General features: G+C 40.5%; 1 protein-coding gene across 4 annotated transcripts in view; it reads right to left on the bottom strand.

Moving 5' to 3' along the window:
- glra1 (glycine receptor, alpha 1) overlaps nucleotides 1–23,026 on the bottom strand; it is a 153,817-nt gene that overhangs the window by 92,081 nt on the left and 38,710 nt on the right. Inside the window, exon 4 of one of the 4 annotated variants that reach the window (XM_023284697.3) lies at nucleotides 18,779–18,817. The exons of 2 other annotated variants lie outside the window; for them this stretch is intronic. In XM_023284697.3, coding sequence (XP_023140465.1) covers nucleotides 18,779–18,817 — 39 coding nt within the window. Of the gene's footprint in view, nucleotides 1–18,778; nucleotides 22,138–23,026 lie in introns of those variants that run through there. One more of the 4 variants, XM_055016594.1, reaches the window with a different exon arrangement.

The following is a 23,026-nucleotide window of genomic DNA, read 5'->3' as shown; positions in this document are numbered from 1 at the left end:
CTTGACTGTGATTTTTAAACCAGCACTAGAAACAAACACAGATCTGTCAACTGAGGATTTGAGCTGTGGATTGTAGACACGAGACATGACATCTCTGCATCAACACAACCTCAAGTTAGCTTTAAGTATCGCTAATAACGAGGTCTCTCCGTTTATTGTCAGTTCTGCATATCATCAAGGCTTCCCTTTTCCACTGGAGCCACTGTTCATACAAATATCAGCAGTCATGGTGTTGGAGGGTGTTTTGGATCGGAGCATCCGCTACACAGCAGGTTATACCAGGCCAACCTAATGCCATATGTTGGGATGATATAGCAGGTGCATAAAGACTGCAGGGAACATGTCGCCAATGTAGTGTTGGATCTCCAGTTCAATAATACGAAACTAAAATACAGTTTAAATGCATCTACGATACAACTGAGAACTTTTATCTGTTACTTATATAATCCCAAACTCTTATCTTGGCCATTTTATGGGGTTAGACACACATGTTCTATCTTGTTGATCCAGATCTTTCATCATTTCATATATCAATGCTCGAATGAAATTGTAATGATTTTACATGTTTCTCATTCTAAAATGCTGACAGTAAAGACGTCTTGTTATAATTCTGTAGGGGACATTATATGAAATCTGATCCAACCACAATGGTTAGAAATTAGGAAAACTATATATAAATGCCATTATTTTATTTAAATGGTAACAGAAAATAGCCTATTTGCAGAGGTTGCAAACTAGATAAATGTTTGCCCCCCACCATCCACAAAAGGGGCCTCCAATGGCCACTTTGAATCTAAAATTGCTTCTCTCTTGTCTGTAGACTACAACCTTTAAAAACAGCAATGATATCAATTGTGTTGTGTTTATACAAAGTGGGATGTAATGTCAGTCCTGTGTGGGAGACAATGCAGAAGTTTGCTGTAATTTCTTCACTTTTTGGTGCACAGAAACACTTAGTATCATTAAATTCACATCATTACATGATGGAATGACAATTAGGACTGAAACAATTCTTTGAGTTATTCAAGTAATTCAATTACTAAAATTCCTCGAGGCAAAATTCTCTGAATCGAGGCTTTGTTTAATCCACTACATACTAGACCCCAGGTCACTAACAAGTGGACTGCTGACTGAATCCGGACCCAGACTTCATCCTATACAGACCCGGACATATAATCAATAAATTATATGGAGATTTTAAATTTGACGGGACGCTTCTATTTTAACCAGCAGATCAGAGGCAGAACTATGAAGCCAGCTTGACATAGTCAGACTTTCTTTGTGTGAGTTGACAAAAACTAAAACCTCAGTCAGTTAACAGGTATGGCAGTGGTTTTCAACTTTCTTTGTTTACTCAGACTTTCTGCTTCAGTCTCATCCACACAAACAGGAGCGTTTAACACATCATTTGACTCGTTTTCTTCACAAAATGAACTGATCAGACTTGATATATTCAATCATGATATTGTATTCAAGTGCATGTAGGTCTGACACTGTCATGATGAAGGTAATCCCTTTAATTTGTGGTCAAATCAAAGTGAAACTCATGTTACTGATTGAATATTTTCTGTAATAAATACTAATAAACTGATCAGTTCTCTTATTTGTGTTCTATCAGCTGTAGTACCAGCAGTTTAAATGGACTTAACAGTAAAACAGATTTGTGTGATTTCTGCATCACCAACTAAATACATGTTGGGTTCGCATGGCTTTGGGTTTTAGTTGAATACACCTGCACTATAATATATATTTACAATACACCTGTACTATACTATATATGTACAATACACCTGTACTATACTATATATGTACAATATACTGCAGATGTCCACGCTCACTTCTGCTTTTGATGCTATAATTTGCATTCCAAGCGCTGAATCCAATTACTCGATTAATTGCCAGAATAATTGATAGAATACTCGATTACTAAAATAATGGATAGCTGCAGCTGTAATGACAATAAATTGAACTGAACTGAACTGAACTGAGAGGCTGGTCTGAGCAGTTTCTTTCGATATGCACTGCACTTTGCCGCAATAAACTAAGAGGAAGGGATGCGAATTTGGATGCAAAGTGCATCCATCAGGCTCTAAGGGCTCATTTTTACCATCTATTTCAATACCTAAACTATCCAGACCAGCATGCTGTTTTGATATGTCTTCAGAGAAATGAGGAAGCAAAATAAAGATTGGTTGGTATATGCGCTGACATCATCATAACAGAGATGAAAATGCAAAAAGAAGCCATAAGGCATCATTTTCCCAGTGAAATTCTGCCACCTATTCATCCTCATTGACCAAGGAAAACAACTTATTGAGTCATTTAGGAAGTGGATTTGTGGCATAATTGAATACCCCATCACTACCTTCTGTCGCTTTCTTCACTCTGGAGTTGTGCGTCTGCCAAATGTCTTTTTATTTGCTTGAATGCACAGCAACAAAAGCTGAAAAAGATTCATAATTTATTTTTTTTATTCGGTTATCAACTGAATTCTAACAGCTCGAGACAGACTTCAGAGGAAATGTTGGTCTACAAACACGGCGCCGCTGCCTCTTGTCTCGCTTCTTAATCAACCTCCGGTGACACCGAGGTCTTATCAGCAACGATACAGTCGTCTCTGCTGCTATCCTCAAGCCTCCGGTGGTGGCTTGATCCCCATCTGCCAACAATGACTCAGACAACAATAGCTGGTCCTCCCCACACAAAAAAAAAGGAGAAACCTCATATGACACGGTGCAGTGCTGAGAGCAGTCACAGTTCACTTCATGCTGAGGATGAAGGCAGCTGAGCTCTGCGCGTCAGAGATTTAACTTTTGATGAGCTCAGGAAGTAAATTGCCAGATGGTGTTGGTGGAGGGGGCGAGTTGAATCCAGAAATCTTTTCAGGGTGTAAAGAGTGAAGCTAAACACAAACCCAACACTGTCTGTTATGTATTGTGGCAGATTTATTGACTTGACAGAAAAATATCACCTGATTTTGTTGCAACACTTTAAACATATTACCACGGCATCTGTCACTTTTGATAATTTAATGTTTTGATAATTTATTTTTGTTCATAAAAGGCTGTGAAAAATACTCTCAGCCTCTAAAAGTCTGTTTTAAAATGCTTTTTGGGGAAACGCAATGTGCTTTTTCTTTCTTACTACTGCAGGCACTAAAAGTTAGAAGCTTATAGATGCAGTTTTCACCCCACAGCAGAACGCCTTCCAGGGAGTTTCACACTCCAGCAGAGTTTTGAAATTTGTCAAAGTCAAACTGCATTGATCCACCAGGAGTCAGGATGGATTTTATACTACTACCGCCCAGTCTCCAAAAATGTGTAATATGTAATAATATGTTGGGTAAATATACTTTGACAAAAAAAGGGTTAAAACTTCTGAGGTGCTTGAGATTTTTCAGGCTCATTCTTGGGACAGGACTAGTAAGGTTACCCTACTAAGAACTAGACATAAACAACCACCATGATTGCTGTCGTTACTGGTTGAGTAGGAACGTGGAGAATGTTCATCCCCGGTGATCTGGATGGTATGTGTCCGGAAACTATATGCAATAAATTTAAGGTGACACAATTGATATTTAAGTGACTATGCACTGAGATGTACTCGCCAATGCTGTATAAAATAATCCTAAAAATGAATCACATTTTAATATTCCTTGAAGACAAACGACTCCATCCTTAAAACCTTAGGTGCACACATACTGTAACCTACATATTTCTCTTACTTATCAAAAAACGCAAGCATAATTTAGCAGTGAAACTGTGATTTAACAGTGAGAGCCACAGAATTAATCCCTTACCAGTAGGTCTGTACATCCAATATGGCATATTTTGCCACATAATTAAAGGTGGTCTTTTACATTCATGGACTGATTGAACCCTAATGACCCAACCTGGTTGCACAACAATTCACACCTTGAGACATATGAGTTCTGGGTCGATAATGTTCCAACAGCCACGTGAGCTGGAGAGACTATAAACTCTGTGACTCCCCATTAGTCAGAAGTGGAGAAGCCTCTTAGATGAATGGATGAAGGTGAAACGTCTTCAAGAATCTACGAGAGAAGTCCAGTTGATGTCTGCTGATGCTCCTACAACTACCATGACCTGGATGACTGAGAATCAACACAACTAGAGGTTTGTGTGCAGCTGTTGCATGGGTGCATTTTATCCAAACCATAGTAGTTTGGATGCCCTGTCATTCTTGGGAGGTAAAAAAAGCAAACATTGACTGAATGGGTGTAATTCAACCTAAAATACAATCTTTTCCTCAATGTAAGTAAGCAAGCAAGTAATTCTGGTGTCAGAACCCCAATGATAGTAGTTTTTTATGGTAAATAAAAGCAAATAGCAACAGAAAACTGCAAGTGTAAGCAGAAGTAAAGAGCGACTGAACACTCCGGGGTAAAAGTCCTTTAGTTTATGCATCTTCCATACTTCCAACCCCTATATATTACTGCGACTAACCAGATGTAGACTGTATGAACCAAACGGTGTCACCGCAACATGCTTCTTGTTAACAGCAACAACTAACTACTAATGATTCTTCACTTACTGAACCATCTGAACCATTTGCACTACTGTACATCTCAACAAGCTGCCATCACCTCAAGAAGCTGCCACTATACTGCACGCTGTTTTCTGTCACTTCCAGTCACTGTTTACTGTCATTTTTAACCACTGTCTGTTCTCATACTAAATCAGTGTTTTCTGTTATTTTCAGTTGCTGTTCAGTGATGTTTTCAGTCGCTGTTTTCTGTCATTTTGAGCCACTGATTTCTGTCGTTTTCAGTCACTGTACTCTGACAACTTCCACTACTGTTTACTTGCATTTTGAGTTGCTGTTTTCCGTCATTTTCATTTTTTCTTGTCATTTTCTGGCAACGTCCTTTCGCCTCCAGATAAGTGAGTTTTTCTCCCTGGTAGTCGAGACGTTTCGGGACGCTAGGAGATTCCTGGACCTCTGAACAGCGAGAACAAGATGCCAGTTCATAGGCTGATTTTTATATATTTTAGTTAGTGGGCTTTATTTTTACACAATTTATACTGTATTATGACCCTTTTAAAAAAAAGAAAAAAGTATGGCGCTAATACAAAGGTGTGAGAGAAACATCTTTTCATACACATATAGAGAAACTGACAAAAATCCTCTCTTCTATTCCATTCTATTCTATTTTATTCTATTCTATTCTGTTCTGTTCTATTCTATTCTATTCTATTCCTGCTCAGACAACAGTGAGGGTGCATGTATATTCCACTGTCTTTTTTCCTAACTTCTGAAAAACTGGAAACCTCCTGCAGAATAAAATCTTCTCTCAAAATCAGACACCATCTCAGACTCTATTCTACCATTCTACTGTTTCTACGGCTTTGGAACTCACTGGTACTTTAAGCAGTCGGTGCGACTGCAATGCTTAATGATGATTAATTCCCATATATTCAACAATGTAGGTGTTGCCACCCAAAACCCTGATCAAAAGATGCTACGCCTGTGAAATGGACGTTATATGAAAAATAGAAGCTCAACGAATACCGCTGAGGTTAGACGGAGAGAAGACAATTGAAATCAACCAAGCAGCATCAGAGCACACATACTGTTGATGTTTTCTAGCCCGAGAGCTGAAATTCTCCTTCTTTCTGCAGCATCTTTTGGACAATCGAGAACGAATTTATCCGTCTATTGTTGCCAACAGATTGGCCTCCAAAGACTCATCACAACCTGCGAAGCCCTCATCATCAGCACGGCGTTTACGGAGACCAATTAACCGGTCAAGCCGTCAGCTTCCCCTGCTGACATCTTCGTTTTGTGGCACCTCCCCACTGCGGCATACCTGGACCGCCGAGTGGAACTAATGAAGCGGCGTAAATCAAGCGCGTCGCGTGCTTTTACAAGAACCAAGTAGTGTAGGTGGTGTAGAGGAGGGGTGCGCTCCATTACCGGGCCTTTGGAGGGTTGTAAAACACCGGCATCTGGAGGGTTGTCTTGGCCCTGCTCTCCTGTGCTTTATTTAACTCTCTCCTCTCCTGGTGCCTAATTTGCAGCCCTCTAAGTGACACCTCAGCACCGCGGCGATGGGACTGGATTTATTCTCAGCAACACAGCGCAGAGCCAAACAAAGCAAGAGGGAGGCCGAGGGAGAGGAAAAGTCACAGGCTACAAATTATACGAATAATGCTCAGAATTACACGGGATCGCCTCCTCTGCAATTGAGCTGCCTTCAGCAAAAAAAATACTACAATGGCTGAGAGATATTAAATATTTATAAGGTGTCGTCTGCGGGCTATACGGTCCGGGGAAGGCAGTTTTACATTTTATTGAACTAATATATATTCCCTACACATGCTCATAGAAGCCGAAGAACACGGCTCATTTTACAAGCAGGACGGAGGGAGGGGGAAAAGAAGTGAGAAATGATAGAGAGCGAGGAGTGGAGGGCTGTTTTTCTTCTCCTATTGCTGTTTTTCCTCCATTATGTCCAGACACTGAGGAGGTGATCATTTTGTTCTTTTCCGCCATACATAAACATCAGAGCTGAAATGCCAGCTAGAGGGAGAAAAAAAAAAGAGTTTCCCTGGGAACTTTAAAGTATCATAAATCCCCTGACTCGATGGTGAAACGGTGAAATAATGAACATTTTATCAAATGTTGAGAGCTTTATATTACTTTGCCCAACTTCGAAAAAAGTTAGCCTAAAGTCGTAAAATTGATTCTGCAAAGGCTCTTCAACCTCAAACGCACACAATACATGACGAGTGTGTGCGTCACCAGTTCAGCCTCCGCAAAATTACATTCCTATAAGACTAAACTGCACTTTTAATCACGTTTTGAGAGAAATGCATTTTCTGCCGGGTTCTGCTCGTTTATGACGACTCACAAGTGTGTTTTAAATCAATATCGCTGCCATTTCTTTTATTGCTCCTTTATCAGCCGACTAATTGTACGATAAATGGGGCTGGACTCAGAAAATGGGGGAGAAACTTCAAATATGTGATGAAAAGAACGTATTTCAACTCGGGCTGGGACTTTAACATGTTAATTTAAATTAATTAATTACAGAAAAAGCAAGGCATTTAATTGCACCTTTCTTGATTCCCTAATTTCTGGCACACCGGCAACACTGAAGCACACTCCAGCCCAGTAGGTGGCAGTAATGAGCCTAAAGTCGGTTTACCAGCAGAGAAGAATATGCACAGGATGCACTGTCAGTGCACAAGAAAGTTTGGTGAACAGGGATGGAAAACAAAACTGCATTGAGCTTTTTGGGCGGAAAGTTTTCTTTTAAAAATCCTTAGAGATCTTGACAAGTTGTTTTGATCATTAAGTAAAACACTAGATTGTTCATTGTTTTTTTTTTTGTCATTTTTGTAATATTTTGTCTTGTTTTTGTTCTTTTTGTCTGACGTCGTTTGTCTCGTTTTTGTCGTTTTGTTTCTGTTTTTTGTCATTTTGTTTCTTTTTTTGTCCTGCTTGTTTTTTTTGTCTTACTTTTGTGTTTTGTTTATTCATTTTTTGTGTATTGTTTGTGTCCTTTTGTGTTTTTTTGTCTCGCTTGTGTTGTTTGTCTACTTTTTTGTTGTTTTGTTCCTCGCTTCTATCATTTTTGGTCACATTTGGGTCATTTATGTAATTTTTTGTCTCGTTTTTGTCATTTGTCCATTTTTTTGTTGCTTTGTAACTTTTTTGTGTAATATTTTGTGTCTTTTTAGTTTTGTTTCATGTTGCTCGTCTCATTTTTTGTCATTTTGTGTCTTGTTTTTGTAATATTTTGTCTTGTTTTTGTTATTTTTTTGTCTTTTTTGTCTGACTGTTGTTGTTTTGTTCATAAAGTAAAATACTATATCATTCAGTTCCAGATAGATGTGACTAAATGTTTTGTATCTTTGTAGAAAATCAGTGATCTGTAAGTTGTAATGTGTAAATGATAAACTCAGGCATAATATTGCTGAAATTGAACTTATTTTTCTTGAGAAATTTCCCCCTAAAATCAACAGACTTTCAAGGATTGTTCGTGAGTCCCCTTGCAAGCAGGAAAACAAGCAAAAAAAAAAGAGTAACTTTGAGTCTCTCCACTGCGGCAGCTGCTTTATCCATTTTTTACTCCATTACATCCAGACATGACAACGGAGAAGGAGATAAACATCAAGGCTGCGAAACGCTGGGGGGAACGGGAAGAAAATGCTCGAAGGCTGCGAAACATTAAAGTGCCGTCCGTCTCCCGACTCGACAATGAAACGCTATTGGAACAAGGCTTGTTTTTTTTCCCCTCATTTCTTCCTCATGTCTATTTCCTCTAAAGCAATACCCATCACTTGAAAAGAGGACCTGTCTGCAGCTCGCTCTTGTTTATTTCTGCCTTTATTCCCATGCAAATACTGCAGCCTCTCTTATGTGCCACATCTCTCTTCATTTACACCGACAGCTCTCATTACGCTCCCACATGCAAAGGCATACACCGAAGTTCTCCTATAGAACCCTCTTTTCTCTTTAAGCGAGAAAGTAAACAGCGCGGTTGATCAGCAGACGGGGGAAAAAACACTTTCTGTCACATTTTAATTGGAGTGGGTAGATGAGCAATGGCGGTTTCTCCCACAATCATATTCACCCATCCATCATCGCCTCTTCCAGGGAGTGAACTTTTGGGTAAAAACTTCATTTTCCTCCCTAGCCAGGAAGTAGGAATGCCATTATGATGTGTTTTACTCTCCTCCTCCTCCAATTTCACCCCCCCCTCTCTCCCTCGTCACTCTTTTCATAAATGTATTTCTTCCCCTCCTTTCTTTCCCTGTCCTCTCGTTCCCTCTTTCAGCCACGGGGTGTTCAAGTTTCATTAGGAGATGAAATGTATTCAAAGTGGGAGGGAGGCAGGCAGAGAGGAGAGGATGGATGGATGGACGGATGGACGGATGGACGGATGGATGCATGGCAGCCTGGTCAGAAAACACCTGGGGCTCTGTGTGTGTGTGTGTGTGTGTGTGTGTGTGTGTGTGTGTGTGTGTGTGTGTGTGTGTGAGAGAGAGAGTGGATGTGTGTGTGTTTGTCTGTGCATATTTACCTAAAATTGGCATTCATGCCTGCGAGCGTTTCCAGTTTCCCTGTGTTATAGTGTGTGTGTGTTCCCTGTATATGTGTGTGTGTGTGCAGCAGCATGTGCTTGCATGTGAGCATTCCTCGCTCCCATATTCCCTCTGTTTATACATATTATCCTAACAGACACACACAGGCTCATGAAGGCAGCAAGGGCCAAAGAACAAACAAACCTTTTCCATCTATTTACCGATCTGCAGCTCAGCCTTCAAGCAGCATGTTGAAGGGTGAGTTAGCAATCATGATTTGGGTAAAAATAGTACTTTGTTATTCATATTTGAGTGGAAACAATGGTAAACGTCGTCACAGCTAAAGAAATAGCCATAGATTTGAAACATTTGTTCACATTTTGTTGACCTGTCTACCAACCCCGACCTCCTAAAACGCATAAAACACAACTATGAGTTGTAATAAACTGCTTGAACAAACGACCTACGAAACCGTTCATTACGGAAAGACAATCTCAAAAAAGTCTGAATGACGAGCTCCATAATGAAAACAGTGTCGAACATACGGCCCGCGGGCCAAAACCGGCCCTCCATAGGGTCCAATCTGGCACATGGAAGTGTAAAAATTACAATGACATCCGCTGCAGTTTTTCAGTAAAAGTAACTGCTGTTTTAAATGTACCCTTTGCCATTGCAGATCCATTGTAATCTTTAAGTTGTAATGCACATGAGTCATGTGATGATCGGCGTTGGTCTGTCTGTCTGTCTGTTAGCAACATTACTCAAAATGGATTAACAGATTTGGATGAAATTTTCAGGAAAGACCAGAAATGACACAAGGACCACCTGATTAGATTCTGGAAGTGATGCTGCTTATAGTCTGGATCCACGGATTTGTTAAAGATTTCTGTATCATTGCGAGATAGCAGCACAGCGTCACTGTAACTATGACAACAAGTGAACAGCTGCCTGCTGATGATCACATGATTGTGATCCTACTACAAATCAACTGCTGCGGATTTATTGGAACTTATCCTTTGGACATGATACAAAGAACAACTGATTAAATTGTGGGGGTGTTTCTGAGTCCCATCAATTCCCGCCGCCTGCTACATATTTAAGTCACGTGATTCAGTATCATACATAACGTACACATGAATAACACACACCTGTGCTCAGTGCAAGGTCATTTTGTTTGTGGGTACATCTATATTAAATGGACACATTCTATGTTGCCGTGATTTCTGATCATCAATGACTAACAAACAAATGCTACATTTCTTTAAAAAAAAGAAAAAAAGAAAAAAAGCTGCATTTCTGACAAAGCCATATGGGGGAATGAGCAGCTTTCATGGAGTACTGCGCTCTCTGAGTGCATTTTTTTTCTTAAGAAATTTCCGTTTGTTCATTACTGTCTTGTGAAAAGATATGTGAACATTTTTAGAATGTACTATTCGCACTAAAACAAAGGGGAACATCTGGAGTTGTGGTTATTTACAGGTTATTATGCTAAGATTTTACTGGCTGGTGAACTAAAATAAGCTTGACACTTCTGGTGTATAAAGACGATAATGGATGATGTCAATCTGCGATAACATTAATTTAGCTTTAAAGCTACATAATTGATTTCAACTCTGTGGCACATGGTGTTTTCTCTCTGAAATCCACTGCTATGGAATTCTAGATGAGTCACAAGTACACAGAGATATCTAGAAACAAGAAGTAAGTCTCATGAAATGCAGTTTTTACACACTATATGAACATCTTCCAGATTATATTGTGTATTCCTATGTTTATATTGTGTACACATAGTGTGTATACGTCAATTCTTTAATTTATAGTTGTGTATTCTTGCTTTCCTACTGTCACTTTGTGCTGTGACATTGCAAATTTCCCCTTTGTATTCTGAGAAAGTCCATTATTTCAAGTTAATATTTAGGAGGTTGTGGATTCCAGAAATCAAACACAGGTGACTGAATACGAGCACAGAGGAGTCCTCCTTTCCTGAGAGCTGGATTTTAAAATAAAAGGGTGGAGGTCACATTCCTGCAGTGTGTTCTCTGACATTTTTCTGCCTGAATGACCGAATCAGTGTGATGTAGCGGTCGAGACAGGCAGTGAAGGAAGTAGAAATGTGTTGAAAAAAGAAAGGGGAGTCTGCAGAACAGTAGGAAACCTGTAGGCACTTTGGCTGTCACTGCAAAAAAAAAAAAAAAAAAAAAAAAAAGAAAAAGTGCAAAGAGGTGTTGGTTTCTACTGAACATTCAGCGATGCAGAACTCCAGCGACCATCTGAATGAAACCCCTTAAATAAACAGTTTATTGTTAGAAGCTGGAGAAGATTTACCCAGATACACCCAGAGATCGTTAGAAAGAATTTTACATCTCTGGAAACGTGTCAGATCATAAACAGTTTTATCCTTCATCCCAATTATGCTGTATTGCTAACAGAAAGTCGAGCTTTTACATCGGATTCCTCTGTCTTCGTCGCAGCATCAGACCAGATTCAAACACGTGAGACGGCTGCTTTTACCTATAATCAGTCTGAATGTTGCATTTTTTGTAAATACTGTACATGTTTGCTTATTGAGAGATAAAAACTACACCACAACTCCACTCTTAACTCTCATTTTTGACACCAAAATAAGATTTTTTAAAGAAGTAAATTAGGAGTTTGGTTTCCCAAAACAACATGTAATCTTTCTCCGACCGTAAGCAGATCCTGAGCTAAGTTTGCAGTAAATTAGTAAGCAGCCTTGCTGGACCTTCCAGGGCTTTCCTGGCCAAGTTTTGACTGACGGTTGGACATGACAGGATGGCAGCTGGCTGACTGCAGCGAGACAGAAATCAATAGCAGGTCTACGGTGACGGAGACGAGGTGACTGGAGCTTTATATCACTGGATTACTGAAAGGTAGTGATGCTGCAAAGTGTGTGTAAGCGTGTGTGAGTGTGTGTGTGTGAAGGAGATTAAAACACAAAATAATAGAAATGTGAGCAGTGTGGTGTTTGCACCGTTTGTGTGCATGAGCGTATGTGTTTGCTTGATCCTCCCTGTTTGCAGTTTGCATGTTTGTTAGCTCGGCCGTGTGCTTCTGCAGATGGACTGTTTGCCGTCTGTGTGTGTGTGCATGTGTGTGGATGTGTGTGTGTGTGTGTGTGTGTGTGTGTGTGTGTGTGTGTGTGTGATGGTCATCTTCTCAATAAATCAGTGTGTGATTTAACGGTATGTCGTGATGTGCTGCTGTTAGCTCGATGCTTTTAATCATCTTGAGAGGAAGGTAGATAGTCATTGCAGATTAGAGGAGAAACACACACACACACACACACACACACACACACTCTCGCACACAACCTCCTCCCCCTCACTTCATCCTTGCAACACTCGCATGCACTCCTTTCCTCAACCTCACCGATAAAGCAGGTCGATTCAGTTTTATCATGCACGTTAATTCAGGCGAAAACTAAATGCTTCATTATTTACAGACTATTTACAGCTGTAATACTGTAATTTGTTCTCTTTATGGTCCATGTTCATTCAGATCCAGTGTATTGTGCAGATCAGCGTGGAATAATAGGTGGTATAAAAATGGAAGTTTCATTTAACATCAGTTGACAAATTTCTAAGTAGAGAAATAAAGTAGACAGTGTCCCTAAAGTCTGGACATATAGGAAATTGATTGAATGCATAAAGTGAAAATTGACGGCAGGGTGGATTTATTGCATCAAGTTGACGTCACATCACAAATGATGAAAATCATACTGAAAATGTTATTTATTAATAATCCTATTGAATAAAATGTTGTGAAAAACTTCATTTCTTGAGAATATGTATTTTTGCCGATATGTCCAGACTTTCCCTGTAGATTATATATATTTTTACATTAAAATGAATCTCCACACATTTGCATATATTTAGGATTTTAGATAACAGGGTATGGGTTCTAAACAGATCATGTTCTGCTGTTTTAAACTTAAAAACATATTGAAAAACTAATATGATCACAGGGGCTGCACAGTGTTGTAGTGGTTAGCACTTTCGCCTTGCAGCAAGAAGATCCCTGGTTCGCGTCCCGGCTTTCCCGGGATCTTTCTGCATGGAGTTTGCATGTTCTCCCTGTGCATGCGTGGGTTTTCTCCGGGTACTCCGGCTTCCTCCCACAGTCCAAAAATATGCTGAGGTTAATTGATCATTCTAAATTGCCCGTAGGTGTGAATGTGAGAGTGATTGTTTGTCTTTGTATGTGGCCCTGTGACAGACTGGTGACCTGTCTAGGGTGTCCCCTGCCTTCACCTGAGTCAGCTGGGATAGACTCCAGCCCCCCCATGACCCTAGTGAGGATTAAGCGGTGTATAGATAATGGATGGATGGATGGAATATGATCACAAATATGGTTTTAAAAAACAATTTATCTGTCAATGGAGACTTATATTTTTTAAATAAATTTTGTTTTTTATGTTTCTATTCATAATTTATAACTCTATAAAGCAATCTTCCATCTTTTCAGTCTGATTTTGTAACTGTATACTGTAAAATCCCATTTAGCTTTTCTGAATAAACAGGAAGACAATATTACAGCAGTAATTAACTAAAGAAAATCTTTTTTGACAGAAATCCTACCTACTTTTTAGCATATTATATCACTTGCTGCCGGTATTCATACGGTTTCTGAAACTAGAACTACTTCAAATGGTGAAACAACAGGAGCATTTCTGAGGAATAGATTTGCAAAGTTTAAATTTGATTTTATAACCATCTGAACAAAAGGTAATTAGCTTGGAGTCGACTGAGTAAACATTCAGAGAACGGTAATGAAGTTAGACCTAGCAGTCTCCATTAGGTGAAACGCTGATGTTCACAGGTGTTCTGTTGCTCCTCTCGCCCAAAATAATTCTGGAAGGTTATTGATGTGGCACTTTTCAGGCTTAAAAAGTCTGAAACTTTGGGGTCTGAGTCCACACTTTGCATCCAATCTCATAGCAAACTAACCATAAAAGTGGTCTTTGTTAGTGAGGTATGAGGACTTTGGTCAGAAAAGCCCTGGAGTCATATCAGTGCTTTCTTTCTGTATCACCGCACAGCAATATTATACTCTTTAAAATAGGACATCTCGACGGGCGAGGGGGATATTCAGCTTTACGTTCACCTCGCTATGTGCCTCCAGTAATCATTTTGCAGTGCTGGCTTTCTGCAGCACTGTGCAATCACATTATAAAGGTGTTCTCCACAAGACAGGCCACTTGGATAAGCATAAATCTACATAGCAGCATTTTTTTTTTTTTTTTTTAGTAAAATCACTGCAATATGCTCCGACCTGCAGTCGTCACATTAAAGTGTCGCCTCTCCAAAGCGCCGTGCAGTCATACTACAGGAAACCAGGCACTTGATGAGCATAAATCCGCAGAGACAGATCGAATCCTCGGGGCCTCTGGCGTGGCACCGAGGGGGAAGGAGAAGCCCCGAATCTGCTCGCGGACAAATATCCCTCGGACTTAACATTAATCTGCATAAAGCGCCGGTGTGAGGAGGTGACTTGTGTGTAATACGTGCTGAATATCCGGCAACAGAAGGAGCAGAGCGGAGCCTCTAATCAGGAGGAACGGCTGCTGCCGGCGGCGGCGGTGGCGAGGCTCGAGGCCCTGACCTGCTGACTGGATTCTGCTGAACACGCTGGAAGAGAAATCTCCTCATCCTCCACCTCTTCCCTCCCCCTCTATCTCCTCTCTCCTCTTCCGCCCACGTATCCTCCTCGATGATGGCTTTCTCTCCCTGCTGAGAATGTGCTCGGCTTCTCGTCTTCATTCCCTCTGCTCCCATTCCCTTTGTCTAGTTTCCGTCTTGTCCTTACATCGTCTCATCTGAATCCCTTCCTTGTCCTTTCCTTGGCTCCTACTTTTTTCTTTTATATTTTTTATTCTATAACGGCCTCCTTTCTGTCATTGCTGCCCTTTCTTTATTATTCTTTTCCTTTCCTTTCTTCCCTCCCCTTTACCGTCCTTTAATTTAGTTTGTCTTCTCTTGTTATTTTATTGCACCGCCTATTATTTTGTTCTTCCTCCCTCTACGTAATTTAATTTAGCTTTTTCCTTTTCTTCAATGCTATTTTAAAATACACAGGGATGCCAGTGCTTTATTTTCTTAAACCTCTCCTCTCTTTCTTCCATATTAACCTCATCCTTTAACCTAATCATCTCTGCTGTCCTCCCCTCCTTCCTCTAAATACGACTTCTCCTCCAAAACTGTCCAAAGCCAGCTGATTTGTAACGATACTGGACAATTAACAAGTCGATAAACATCATTTTAAGAGAAAGGTTCGAGGGTCCCGAGGATTCTGAAGGTGAATCGAGTCAAACCAGGGAAGGGGAATAAAATACTCTCTCATTGCTTGCTGTGCAAAGCGAGAACCTCGATCAGAACGATCAATAGACTTTAATCTGCGGCGTGACAAATCTTTTTTGATAAGCTGTCGGGGTGTCTCGCCTGTGCTTTTAGGTGATTTAACACCTGATGCCCATATTGGCTGTTTGTCATTCGATCAGTGTTGTTGCAGCGTCAGGTTCTTCCTTAACTCCTCTTCTTCTTCTTTTTTTTTTAAATCAAAGTGTACTTATTTAATTAATTTAATCGGCAATTAGCGAGTGAGTGTTTTCTGAAGAAGAAAATGTGTGAGATAATGTAAAGACTTCACATTTTTTCCGTCTGAACCCCCAAAATGTGCTGGCATATGTGATAAAAAGCTCCAAAAAGGCATTTATCGGATCCATAGACTACAAAAAAGAAAGAATAGTTGGATTTTAACTTTCTGTCAGTCCTGGAATTCATGTGTGATGTGCCGCTCATCATAAAATTTATAGACATCACTTAATTTTGCATGTCTCATTAAAATTAAATAAATTATTTGCACAAGATCTTATTAAAAAAATGAATAAATAAAAACCCTTTGTGATACAGCATGGTGAAATGTCTTTGTAGATCTGCAACGTAGTGAAAAAAGTTTCTTGAGGCTGTAGTAATATAAGAAATTAAATATCTATAACATGTACAGCCATCTTTTTTTGTGCGTGTTGGCACTTGGAAAAATGTTGTGCACATTGATTAATTTTTTTCTCAATTTTCATTAATAAATAATCAAAGAAATGTGTCTCTTAAAAAGGATTTTAACTTTTTTCAGTGAGGAAAAATGTGACAAAACCTACTTTTTGGGGTTCAGATGGTTACAATACCTTTATTTATCTATTTATCCAGCTATATAGTACAAGTTTTCAGAATTCTGAAAAATAGGGAAATATGGAATTTATATTATCTGGAAATTATTAAAGTTAATTTTAAATTGTCAACTGTAGAAGTCATTATCTATCTATATTTTAACCAGTTTATGATTAAAAATAAGCCACACTGACTGATTTAAAGGTGAATTAAAAACCAGAGCGAGTGATATTGTGATATTGTGGACAAACTAACCACACTGGAATAGAAAGTTCACGGCTAATCCAGCATATTGAAGAAAAACTTTCTGCACTGAGCTGACACAGACTTGTCCCTGTCCACTGATTTGTCGCATTGCAATCGTTTAATATATTCGGCAGTATTAAAGGGTGAGGAAATTTATATCAGTCTGATCTCTGCAGCACAAACCCTTCATTAACATTTACACTGTCGTCCTAAATTCTTCCACTGATTGACATTCCCTTCCTCACCAACACCTCTCTGAACTTCTTGAGCTATAATTTTCCTCCTGCTATTTGAACATTAAAATGAGAAATTATTTCTTATTAGCTCTGCAGTTTTTTTTCTTCTTTTTTTTTCTTCTGCCAAGCCAGTGGGTAAGTTATGCATCGCAGCAGCCTGGAGGCAGACAGGCTGCTGCCTGCTAATATAAAACACTGTCTCCAGTGAAGCTGGCCGGCAAAGTAAGCTCAGGAGGTAATTGGGGTCTTTAGTCTGCAAACCAAGAGAGTCTCTCTCAATAGTATTATTCGCCCACAGTAATCAGACACAAAAGGATCATATCTGCAGTAGACACGCTGCAAAGCCGAACTTTGTTTTAATCTTCTTAAGATGCCACAGCCGTAGTCGACTTTTTGGTGATTTAGACGTCTAATATTTTCTCACTCATTTAATAAAGAACATTTAGCTGAGTATATTTCCCTAAGTGGTGTTTTTGTTTTGATTTTAACCTGCGTTGCAGACTGTCAGCCCAAAAAGATTACCCAGCGCTGCTGTTTGCTCCATCACCAGCTGTAATTGTCTGTAAAGTCCTGCAGCAGTAATTGCAGGATGGACCATGTGAGTGGATTGTGTATGGGGGGGAGGTTTGGAACATGGCTTCCTCTCTGTGCATGCAAATTAGGGCCACATACACATTAGTTACAACTGACAGGAGCCACTGTGTAAAAGGGTCTGCTGTGCTACAAGAGTTTAGCATGTTAAGCTAACGAGACAAATGGGCTGAGAGGGATTCTTCAACACGGACCAACACAGAACAAATGGAGACGAGTGTTACGGAGCCGTCCTCTGCTCTGTTGTATTGCATTTTTAATTAATTGGTACAATAGTGCATTTTATTTTACTGTAGCATGATGCACTATGATTTATACTTTACTTTGTATTATACTATGTGTACATTACTCTATTTGACTGCACTGCATTATCACATAACAGCTACTCCAGCTTTATTATACTGCACCGTGTGGCCTTATTATTACAGGGCTGAACAATTAGTTGATTATAAAATTATAAAATTGCACTTTATAAAGGCTACACTTGAGGATGTGTGTTGTGCAGTGCATCTCATCCAGGGTTTAAACAGTTTTGCATCACGGTCACACGCTTGATGGAAATGCCATCACATGTTTTATATCTGTTAAACTGAATATTGAACTGATTTTTTAAAAAAATAAAGCCACTTTCACGGGGCTCTCGAGTTTTTTTGTTGAATTCGTTGAATGTTGTTATGTGAGCTCAGGATCTAGTGACAGATACAGCAGCTGGTGCAGGAGGATGCTAACAATACTGCAGACTTTTTACTACATCCTGGACCTGCAATGTTGCAGTACGCTGCCATGGTAACCGAAAAAAAAAAAAAAACAACATATATATATATATATATATATATATATATATATATATATATATATATATATATATAAATATATATATATGTGTGTGTGTGTGTGTGTGTGTGTGTGTGTGTGTGTGTGTGTGTGTGTGTGTGTGTGTGTGTGTGTGTGTGTGTGTGTGTTTCAGTCAGAAACTTCTTTTCTTGCAGTTCTTTTCTCAACACTCAGTATCATTGCACAGTTACATGTAGATATTTTGTGTAAGAGCCAAGGATTTACACATCAGTTATCAAACAGCTGCTGTAAAGATGAACATTAAAGCAGTTTTGAATTTTTTCCTGATCAGCAGAATGCTTCGGAGCTGGGCTGAAGTTGGCAAATTAAAGATTTTGCCAATAAAAAAAAGAAACTTGCGTGTGTTGCATTAACCATCTTCTGTCAGCCTGAAAGAATGAACTTGAAATGCTTTCTTGTGATTTCTAGACATTTATATGTTGATAAAAACCTACAGCAACACATCTCTACAGATTTCGACCATTTCACCACAGAGGCATTTCCCCAATGTTCCTCACTTTAATCAACATTCGGAAAATGCCTCATCATTGCATGAGTGACTGTCAAACACAAAAAAATGGTCAGGGAAGAAAAGAAGAAGAAAAAAAGGGGAAAAAAAGAAAAAGGAAAGTACCTTTCTTGTGAGTAGCTTCATTTTTGGAGCCTTTGGGGTCTAATAAAAAAAAGATCAGAATTAAACACAGCATATACTAACAACACGTTACCAACTATACGTTGTTTGTCCTCGTTAAGGAAAACAACCGCTTTGTCTATCAAGGAGCGAACAAGACAGCAAGGCTCGATTATCTAAGGTGTCGCACTGCTGCCAACACTCAGCGAGGGGTGAGTGTGTGGCAGTGGGGGAGACTTAGGAGGGGCAGGGAGGAAGGGGGGCAACATACTGTGAAGGCAATAGCAGGAAGGAGGGATGCACGAGTCTGTAGAGAAACAATCTACTGCCATACTGCAGCGGGCAGGAGAGGAGAGGCGATGCACTGAGATGAAGAGGAGGAGGGTTGCAATGCAGTTCTGTCAAGAGGAGCTGAAGTAAAACTAGCAAAATGCACTACAGGAGATGCAAGAGGCCAGAGAGAAAGAGGAGGAAGAGGAGGAGGGTGGGGGAAAGTGCAAAGACTACATGTCAAACTGGCTTCATTGTGATTTTTTTTTTTTTTTTTTTTGCCACATTTGGCCTTCAAGTGAATTTTTTTTTTTCTGTTGTTTTGGGCAACAGGTTGATGGTGAGTTGCATATTCCACACCAACTAGTAACCAGTCTCCTGACAAAGTACAGAAAATGGATTCTTTAGAGTTGCAACCATGAAAGAGCAGCTAATGATCTCCCAAATCTGAATGAAATCCTACTGGCTGTTAATTTGAAGTCCTTTGGCTGAAATGGAGCCCATTTGAATGACAAAAGGTTCAACTTCCACCTCAGAAAAATGTAAATCTTCAACCTCTTACAAATGGGCAGCATCATTCTAGTAATATAGCACAGAAAGAGAACTTTCAGTCGGCAGAGAGGCTGATTTATAATGGAAAAACGCCAACTTGCTAATGTCAAGGAAGTGGAAGTTAAGGCTGAACGATTCATTGTTCCACAGTGACAAGGCCTTTTCCCTTGTTCACTCCAGGAAAGTTACTCTTTAACAAAAGACTTTGCCTGACGTGTCACTGAAGATCAGTGGCTTATTGGATTCGTCTAGAAAAGTTTAAGCAAGTACAAGAAGCAAAGACAAAAGTTTTACTGTCCTTAGATCAGCAGATACTCCACCAACCAACACAACACAAACCCACCAGTCATTCACTACGATCACGTACAAGGACTTCATACTCATGCAGCATTAAAGACTAAAAACATCAGCATCTATACCATAAATACCCTCATGTAAAGGTCAACCAGTGTGCCGCTCAATCTGACCTTTAAACATGGTTCTCAAGCAAATCCTGATTACATCTGCGCTTTTGACAGCGAATTTATTTCTCTTCAATTAGCGAGAAATGTCACCACGCAACATTTATGTTTGTCATTAAAACAAACAGCTTCATTCTCTTCCAATTACTCAAAAAAAAAAAAGTCCTCGCAGTACATGCAGAAAAATAGCACCGGTTCGTTGATTGATGTCCTATTTTGCCTCCAAACTGCGCTGAACTGAGTAAACTGGGCCCAGCCTGCTTTGCTGTACTTGACAACTGCCATCGTGAGGGATGGTGACGACGCCAAGTAGAAGTCTGGGAGCGATGTTGTAATCTGTCATTGTCAGCCCCCCCAAAAAAAGGAAATGGCTCCTAAGATAGATGGAAAGTATTCGTTGTGACCATGAACTGTTGTAGACAGGTGACTTAAACTCTATAATCTCCCTGAATCCATGAAAGGCAATTTTTCCTTCCTCCTCTGCGCACAACAATCTCTCTGTGTCAGGGCTAAGCCCGAGCTTAGCCCCGCGGCCAGGCAGCCTGTCGAACATCTGAGCACCTGATCCTGGCATTGAAACCACAGCAGCTTTGGTTTTTGAGCGTTGCTTTGCTTGCAGCAGGGATCTCATAACGCGAGCTAATTACTAGCGCTGTGCAGAATCAATTCTCCTGGCTTTGTAGGGGAGGTGCGAAAACAAAACAGACAAAAAAAAAGACTCTTGCTTTATAACAAAGGTATTTTTGGGATAAATGAGTACATGGATTTTCCCTAAGTGTTTTTTTCTGTTCTGTGTACTCTCAGGCTGCTTCCATCCGCCAACGATTACACACATCTGCCATGTAAAGCCTGAAAACAGCAGCTCGCCGGCTTCGTGATTGTGTTACCACAGTAAACAATTACACGTCAACCTCTCCATCAGGCCTTTTAGACTGATGCGGTGGGTTTAAACCTTTTTTCCTCAAGCTGGTAATTAGAGGTGTGATGGGATTCCACAGGAGAACTGAATGGCCTTTTATAAAGCAGTATTTCCCTCCTTATAACCTTATTAGCCATGGACCAGTGGACTGCAGAAGAAGACAGAGTAATGTAGCCATCAAGTCTTCTTCTTACACGTCCCAGATTAGCTTTGCCTGAAGCTAACGAGATTCCAAGTTTTTGCTATCTTTAGATCAAGACGAAACAATAATGATCGGAGGTATTTATAGCAAATCGTGCGGCTGAGGAGAAATGGAATTCATTCATTTTGACAGCACGGCTCATTTGACAGCACTCTAATTATCAGCTTGATCATTACTTTTTCAGCTCTTAATAACGGATAGATTTAAACGGCTACTATTGGCTGTGAAACCGGTGCAAACGCCCTTGTTGCTTTTCATTTGTCTGCTCCTCTCCCCCCTCTTACCCCTCCATCAGTCTCCCTTTCGCTCCGTCTTGAGTGCCCTCATACGTTTGGCTGCCTTTTACCATTACCCTATTCAATATTCCTCTCTTCGTTGCCCTTGCCGTTCCCCCTCCTCCTGCTAGACGCTGAAGCGTGATCAATATTTTTGTCATAACTCAGGGGAGAGTCACCTCTGTGACGACATTAAAATTCCTCGCTCCGTGCAATATAGCCCTCATCCAAATTTCCTGGCTTGGAAAGGATAGGGCCATTACCTAGAATACTAAAACAGCCATGAGACCTTCCTCTGGGTGAGAATGTCCGCTCACTCCGGCAGATTTCTGCATTTCCATCCTCGTAGACAGTTGAAAAACAAGCGGAGGCAGAGAGAGTAGATATTACAGTTTGTATCTCCGAGCTGCTTATTCAAGTCTGCTGCAAGTGTTATACATAACTGAGCAATACTGAAGCCCACTGGGAACTGTGTTAGCATCAAAATTCCGGCACTAAACTAGTGGAAACATATTCTGTGTTTGCACTGTGAGACCCCGGATTGCACTTTTGCCATCTGCAGCTCTTTCCAATCTCCTGTCATAAGCAAATCCCTCCAAGTCGGTGAGCATTTTCAATGCTCCCGTCCCTCCCTACCTTCCATCACCTTTTCCTTTTCCTCTCTCCCATCCATTTCTTCCCCCTCCCCAAAGCCATTCCTCCACCCCACGCTCATTACCTTATGCCCATTAATCCCATTAAGTAGCCATTAAACAAGTGCTGATAACAGCAAATGAACGTCAGGCTCTGACAGCTAATAACTACAGTCCCACCTCGACACGTTCAATCCTGCCAAGGAGAGGAGGAGGCGCAGGGAGAAACGACGAGGGAGTTGTACAACACAAGTGTAGCATAGAGCAGTGTGGCTTTGTGCACGTGTGAAAGTGGAAAGTGAGGAGGATCAAGAGAACATAAATATACCGCCTTACTATGTATCATGTCCACTTGTTCAGGCGAGATTTGAGCTCAGAGGGAAAGTGACACAGTGGAGGATTTCAACAGAAGTTTCCTTTCTCCTCTTTTTCTTTTTTTTTCACACTGATCATTGCAGGGATTTAAGAGCAGCGAGAAGAAGGGAGCTTTGCCAAACCAGCCGTGGGAGCAGCGTGAAATAAAAGGATTGTATCTAAAGAAGCAAACTCAAGCTCAGGAAACTACTGTGGCTGTTCGAGAGTGCTGAGGATAAAATCCTGCTGGAGTAGACCCCGATGCACACTGAGTGTAAGGCTGGCGATGCATTCAGGGGCTGATTCCTGCCTGGCCGAGGGGGGAGTTAAGTAGCGGCGGCGGTACGTAGCAGCACGTTTTGGCCGAGCTCGAAACCAGAAGCTCGCTCACGGTCGTCGTCCTCGCTGCCACTCGGCTTGAGTGATGAGGAAGGACAAGGTTGTGGCAAAGAGGGAGATGGGAGTTGCAGCTGTAGTCGCTGCCATTCATCAACAGACACACACCGGGACACAAGAGGAATCGCACAAACACACCTTCCCCTCGCCGCTTCTCTTCCTAAGCCCATATCTCCCTCACACTCACACA

Source organism: Amphiprion ocellaris, chromosome 13 (genome assembly GCF_022539595.1).
Source record: "Amphiprion ocellaris isolate individual 3 ecotype Okinawa chromosome 13, ASM2253959v1, whole genome shotgun sequence".
Classification (NCBI taxonomy): domain Eukaryota; kingdom Metazoa; phylum Chordata; class Actinopteri; family Pomacentridae; genus Amphiprion; species Amphiprion ocellaris.
Note: the sequence above shows the minus strand (reverse complement) of the source record. Positions and strands in the feature narration are given on the sequence as shown.